At 61.4% G+C, this 6,336-nt stretch overlaps 1 protein-coding gene across 4 annotated transcripts; it reads right to left on the bottom strand.

Annotated features, from left to right (window-relative positions):
• Positions 1-1,912: 1,912 nt before the first annotated feature.
• Positions 1,913-6,322, bottom strand: LOC105482944 (hydroxy-delta-5-steroid dehydrogenase, 3 beta- and steroid delta-isomerase 7). Of its 4 annotated transcripts, none has more exons than XM_011743434.3 (7): positions 5,790-6,306; positions 5,259-5,430; positions 4,879-5,034; positions 4,552-4,660; positions 4,379-4,478; positions 4,081-4,243; positions 1,913-3,298 (listed from the first exon to the last, which is right to left on the bottom strand). In XM_011743434.3, exons 1-7 carry the CDS (start codon positions 5,994-5,996, stop codon positions 2,883-2,885), a joined length of 1,323 nt encoding a protein of 440 aa, XP_011741736.2. In that variant the 5' UTR covers positions 5,997-6,306; the 3' UTR covers positions 1,913-2,882. The 4 variants fall into 4 exon arrangements, with proteins under 4 accessions (XP_011741736.2, XP_011741738.1, XP_011741737.2 ...); XM_011743436.3 differs by having other exon boundaries at positions 5,259-5,599; positions 5,790-5,853; XM_011743435.3 differs by lacking the exon at positions 4,879-5,034 and having other exon boundaries at positions 5,790-6,322.
• Between the last annotated feature and the right edge of the window lie 14 nt (positions 6,323-6,336).

Below are 6,336 nucleotides of genomic sequence, written 5' to 3'. Positions count from 1 at the left end.
TTGGACCTGGGAGAGGACTGTGTGTCCCCCACTGCCCCATCGGATGCTCTGGGCTCTGCCTCAGGGAACTCGGGTTTGGGGAACTGTTTATTTCAGACGTACTGGAGTGGCCAGTGTGGCAGTGGCCACTCAGGGTGGGCTGGGTCCCAAGACCCATCCCTGACACTTCTCCTGCTGAGCCCTCAGGCTGCTCCCCACACCAGGGTGCGACTGAGGGGTACGCAGGCCTGGGTTTCTGGTGCGAGGAAGGGGCTAGCACCTCCCCTGTTGTGTTGCCAGCACAGGCACAGTTTGTGGGTTTGGTGGCAGGTAGGTGGTGCGTGGGAGAAAGGACAGTGTTAGAGGCCCCCGTTCTGTGGCCCAGCAGCATGAAAGGTGAACACACAAGTACACAAATGTGCCGTGCCCTGGCATGGGGCTTATGTGTGCACAGGCGAGGGACTCAGTGTGTGTGTGTGGACCCCGGGGTCCCAGGTCATGTGAAGCGTACTTGTGTGTACATTTGTGTGTGTGTACATTGTGTGTGTGTGTACATTGTGTGCATTGTGTGTGTGTGTGGCCATATAGATGTGACCTCCCAGAACACAGTACCCCTCCGCCTCTACTCCAGCTCAGACAGCCGAGTTCTCCCCTGTCCTGTGTGCGTGTCAGTATGGCCATGTGCGTAACCCCGGGTGGGCTGTCCTGACCTGGGGGCCTGCCTGTCCCTTCCCAGAACCACCCTCTGCAGGACAGGAAGTCTGCCCCAAGTCTGGCCACAGCCTTCCTGTTCCCATCTCGGGCTGCCTGGGAGATGCCAGAGCAGACCCCAGCCCCCAGTCCCCTCTTCTGCCTGGCTGGACAGGACCCCCATTCAGCCCAGGTGTTTCTGGAAGTCCCACGGCCTTGGGGCCACAGGAGAAGGGTTGCAGCATGGCTGGGGCACCACTCCCACTGCCTGGAGTGGCATCGGGCCCACAGCTGCCCCTCTCTGGGCCTCAGGTGGACCAGGGGATCTCCAAGGGTCTGCTGTGCCCTGACTTTCTACGCGTCCCCCCGCATCCTATGATGTGTCTGCTTGTCGGCTGCTGTCTGTGTGCGTCCTGGTGTGTGGTCTGGGGGCTGGTGTCTTTTGCATGTTCTCGGACAAATGTGTGCCACCTGCCCAGGCGCCTACAACCATCGAGCCCACGTGTGCCCCACGTGTGCCCTGCGGGTGGTCCCGGGCCTGGCCAGGGCTCAGTGCTCCTCCTCCCCCTCCTCCCTGTTCCCGTCCCTCATGAAGCACACTGCGTGTCCATCCCATGTGCCCGTGGGTCGCACGCTCTTGCCACGCCCTGAGCGTGTACACATGACGTGTTCTATGCATTCACCCTGCCCCCCAGCCCGCCCCGCAGAGGACAAGATGGGTGGCCCCCGGCTCCCGTTCCCCTAACCACCCCTGCCCGCTGTGCAGCCGTGTGCGTTGGCGTGTGTTTCTGTGTCGCTGGCGTGTCACGTGATGTAGCTGTGTTTGCTGACATGAGCCCCTGCCCCCTTCTCTGTTTCTCCGTTGGTTTCTAGAGCTCTCTCCCTCCCCTCCCCAGAGGGGACAGGACTCCTGGGGCCTGGCTGGGGCCCAGAGCCAGGCCGTCCTCTCCTGTTAGCCCTCAGAGTCCCATTTCTCTCTATTGGTGACCAACTTGCAAATGGATAAAACACAGGAAAATCCTGCCCCCACCCCCCCTTCCGCCCTGCATGTCCTGTCCCCAGAGCCCCCCACCCCACCCCGGGCCAGGTCGGGCCCTGTGGGACGGGAGAAATAGCAACCAATCCAACAGCGGGCGTGCTGTGTGCTCACTTCCTTCTGTCCCCACGTGGGATGGGCGCCGTGGGGAGGCGGACACGGGGTGCGGGGGGCGGGAGGGAGAGCTGGACAGACAGATGGACACAGTCGTGGATGAGGCTTTTAATCTGGGCGCAGCCAGGTACAGCATCTGGGACATCCCCAGGCCTGGGGCTGGCGATGTGCAGGGAAGGAACTTGGGTAGAGAGGTGGGAAGTGAAAGCGCAGGGAGGCTGCAGCCCTCCAGAGGGGAATTCTAAGACAGACGGTTGAAGGTGAGGCCTTTGAAAAACAATGGGAACATCACCTCCCAAAGAGGGACTGAGGTGGCTGGAGGAACCAGAGCCACCTCTGCACTCTGCACTGAGACCTGAAGGTCATGCGTGGATGTCAGGAGAGCAGCGTAAGCCTGTGGAGCCTCTGCTCGCTTCCTGCTCAGAAAGCCAGAAGAGAGCCCGGGCAGGTCGCCAGGGCACCGACCCTCACCAAGCGGCCATCAGGACCGGGGTGAGAGGACAGAGGAAGGACACTCTGTCCCCAAACCCTGCCCTTGTATCCTGACAGCCCTAGGACTTCGAGGCGTCAGGACAAAACACAGACTCAAGGCTCCTGGATTGATGATGTGGAGGGCTTGGGCCGGGCACGGTGGCTCACACCTGTAGTTCCAGCGCTTTGGGAGGCCCAGGTGGAGAGATCACTTGAGCCTAGGAGTTCAAGACCAGCCTGGACAATATAGTGAGACCCTGTCTCTACCAAAAAAAAAAAAAGCCAGGTGTGGTGGTGTGCACCTGTGGTCCCAGCTATTCAGGAGGCTGAGGCAGGAGGATCACTTGAACCCAGGAAGCTGAGGGTGCAGTGAGTTATGATCACGCCACTGCACTCCAGTCTGGGTGGCAGAGCAAGACCCTGTCTCAAAAAAAAAAAAAAAAAAAAAATGTGGAGGGCTCTAGGACAGCCATTCTGGCCCCAGAGCCCTACCTCCTGCTCTGGAATGCAGCCGTCCCTTCCCGTCCAGGGTGTGAGGGCTCAGGACCTGGGTGGATGTGCCATGATGGGCCTCCAGGCCCCAGCCCCGCCGTCACTGGGCTGAACTCCCAGCGGCCTGTACCCAGAGAATGGTGCGGGTCCGGCTATCCTCCCACGAGAACAGGGGCTCATAGCCAAAATGGCGCTGAGCCTTGTCGGTGCTGACAGTGAAGGTGGTGTTGGCCACAGCCAGCGTGTAGGGGTTCAGCAGGGGCGCGTAGAGCACCAGCGGCCGCAGCAGCCACTGCAGCAGGGCATTGAGGGCAGCGAGGAACACCAGCAGCCAGTAGGGCAGCAGTGGGCGGGCACCCACCAGCTGCAGTCCACAGGGGCCCAGGAATTCCATGTTGAAGTCCTCGTAGCTCTTGTAGGGCGATCCGTCATAGCAGAAGTACACCTGGCCGCCCATCAGGGCTGCCCGCCGCTCCAGCTCCCGGGCTGCCAGCACATGCATCCAGGCCACATTGCCTGCCGGTGGCAGAAGAGAGGCGGACACACCCCTGAGCGCCCTTGTGACACCACATCGAGGCTGCTCTCCTGGGCCACCCCCTCTTTGGGTCCAGGTAGTTGCCACCCACATCCCCACAGCAGCCTGGGAAAGGCTGCCGTTTCCCTCGCCCTGGTAGTCACTTGCTCTCCTGGGCCCGCCTGCATCTGCAAAGAACCTGGGGAGAGGATGGAGAAGCCAGGACTTGTGGGGTGGGCCCTGAGGGGCTTGGGGACTGCAGGATGGAGCGGCAGGTGACATTATTCCCTCTGTAGATGCTACTCCCTTTTTAGTTTTAGAGATAGGGTCTTTCTCTGTCGCCCAGGCTGGAGTCCAGTTGGTGTGGTCATAGCTCACTGCAGCCTCCAACTCCTGGGCTCAGGCCGTCCTCCTGCCTCAGCCTCCCAAAGTGCTGGGATTATAGGTGTGAGCCACTGAACCCAGCCCTTTTAGTGCTGTGTAGACACTGTCCCTCTCCTCTCCTCTCCTGGGGAATGGCTGCTCCCGCAGCTGCAATCTTTGTAGCCTATGATACACTTTTTAATATCCCAACTTGCATGGATCCTGTATTCTCTGCAGGCTGTGTAGACACATAATCACAGGCTTTCCCCACATAATCACAGTCTACCTTGGCCCATGTATAGACCACATTTTTCTAGTCAGAGTCCACACTTCTCTCCCAGGGTCATATGGGTCCCGCCCCCTTCTAGAGCAAGTCCTCCTGTCATATTCTCAGCCTCCCCCTGCCTAGCCCGGTCCTCACCCACATAGACCCGGCCATGCTCCACAGAGGCCGGGATGGCCCGGAAGAGCCAACCTCCCAGGCGCAGACCCTGGCGGTAGAAGTCCCTCATGATCTGGTGGCCTTCACCGTAGATGCCCGTGGGACGAAGGGCACACGTCACCAGGGGCAGCCCCCCATGGACCTGGTGGCAAAGGCAGGCACTGCTGAGACCTGAGACCTGACAGCTCGCTCTCAGCCCCAGCTTCCTTGGGCTGGCGGGGTAAGGGAGTGTACAGGGCCGGAGCCCCATCTCTGTGCCTCCTATTTCTGGGCTCACCTCCCTCCCATTGGCCTCTAGGACCAGCCGCTCAGCCAGGGCCTTGCTGCAAGGATAGGGGTGCCTGTGCACTGCTTCATATAGGGTGTCTTCGTTGCCCCTGGCGGGAGGAGAAGGAAGACTCAATGCTGAGGGAAATGGGCTCTTAGAGGACAGGAGGGCCTGCCACTCACCTGTAGAAGGGGTGACCTTTGGTGTTAGGCCCCACGACTTCCATGCTACTGGTGTAGACCAGGAACCGTGTTCCAGTCTGCACACAAGCCTCGATCACGTTCCGGGTGCCTGGCAGAGGAGGGGGTGTATCCAGGCTGCAGCTTCCTCCCTCTCTGCATCTTCCTCCTCCCCATCCCAGGTCCAGGAAAAACCACGACAGGTCAGGGGAGGCGGGGGCAGGGCTGTCAATAGGACAGCTTGTCCCAGGGGAGTCACAGGAGGTCAAGGCCAAAGACAGAGTGGGGAACAAACAAGCAAGATGGCCAGGAGTATCCAGGGCTCCTCACCCTGCACGTTGACCTCATGGATGGTCTCAGGACTGGCCCTGCCAAACACGTCTACCAGCCCAGCCGTGTGGATGACCACATGGGCTCCGGCCACAGCTGCTGCCACCTCATGGGCCTCGGTCACGTCCCCCTGGATGGCAGTCACCCTCACAGGCCCTGGCCGGGGTTGGAGGACACAGGCCATGTCACAGCTGGGGCCAGAGGCCAGAAACTGGGTTCATCTTTCACTCTGGAGTCACGTTCCCAATGTGACTCACTTGTCCCATCCATGTGGACAGAAACCAGCATCATCTGTTCCACTGCAGGGGTGGGTATCCCAGCTTTGGAAGGGATGGGGAAGCGTCCACACCCTCTCTGCCACAAGCTCCCCCAACACGAACCTGTCTTCAGCTCCTCCAGCCAGGGACCCAGGTGTCGGTCAAAGACCCGCAGCTCCCCGAGTCGGGGCTCCCGCTGCAGCAGCATTCGCACCACGTGTTCTCCCAGGAAGCCGCAGCCCCCTGTGACCAGGTACACCAGCTTCTGGGCCTGTGCAGAGTCGGCCATGCCCGGCTGGGGAAAAGACCTTGGCTCACCCAGGGACTGGCTGCCACCTGCCGCAACCACCTGTTACTGCTGGAGGTGCCCTGGAGCACTGACGAGGCTGGCGTTTGGGGGGAGGGCAGAGCTGATCCTGGGAGCTGCAGCAACCAGGCCACCAGCCATCTGCCCCTGCTGATGGCTGAGTTATGGAGAGAGGGACGGGCTTGGGGTACAGGAAGGGGTCAGGGTTTGGGGAGAGAGGTCTGAGGGCAGTAAAAGGGTGGGGAGGCCGGGAGTTGAGGGAGGTGGAGGGAAGGTTATAGGAAGGTGGGAAGGGCCGGATGGAGGGAAAGGCCACCTGGGTGGGCACTGGCAGCGCCTCTGCCTACCTGCAGCCGCTGTCCCAGGGTGCCCAGACTGGCCTGGAGGGGCCCTCTTCTTTCGTCCAGGGCTGGCCAGCCCACACACCGTCCCCTTCCGCTGGCTCCTCCTTCTCCCTCCTGCCCCATTCCAGGAACAGAGACCCGCCCAGCCACAACCCCCACCACTCTTGCCCTAAGGCGCCCCCTGGCGGCCACTCTGTGCTCCACTGGCATCCGGGTCCAGCAGAGAACTTGGGGTGATGAAGCTGGAACTTGCTGAGTGGGCTAAGGGGTCCGGGGCTCTGGGTGGAGCCAGCGGGTGACCTCATCCCACAGTGTGACCTCAGGCCTTCCCTCCCGCTGGGCTTCCCAGGAGGCCAGAGGCCCAGCTGCAGCTGTGGTTCTGGGAAGGGGAGGCCTGACCTTGGCACTGCCCTGGCGGGCACTGGTGGGGGATTCCTGGTGTGGGTGCGGCTGCGGCTGCCACGGCCTGTCTAGGGGTCCAAAGCAGTCTCGGGGCCTCCGCAGGTCTGGGTTGTTGCCTGAAGGCCCCTTTACCAGCCTCACACTTCAG

Source organism: Macaca nemestrina, chromosome 18 (assembly GCF_043159975.1).
Source record: "Macaca nemestrina isolate mMacNem1 chromosome 18, mMacNem.hap1, whole genome shotgun sequence".
In the NCBI taxonomy this organism is placed as follows: Eukaryota; Metazoa; Chordata; class Mammalia; order Primates; family Cercopithecidae; genus Macaca; species Macaca nemestrina.
Note: the sequence above shows the minus strand (reverse complement) of the source record. Positions and strands in the feature narration are given on the sequence as shown.

Excerpts from the sequence above, each read along its gene's own strand:
- LOC105482944 (XM_011743434.3), bottom strand. The coding sequence starts at position 5,996 with ATGCCAGTGGAGCACAGAGTGGCCGCCAGGGGGCGCCTTAGGGCAAGA. Across the intron at positions 5,035-5,258 it reads GCTGGAGGAGCTGAAGACAG|GGCCTGTGAGGGTGACTGCC; the intron begins GTTCGTGTTGGG and ends AACCCCGGCCAG. Across the intron at positions 4,244-4,378 it reads TAGAGGCCAATGGGAGGGAG|GTCCATGGGGGGCTGCCCCT; the intron begins GTGAGCCCAGAA and ends CTTTGCCACCAG.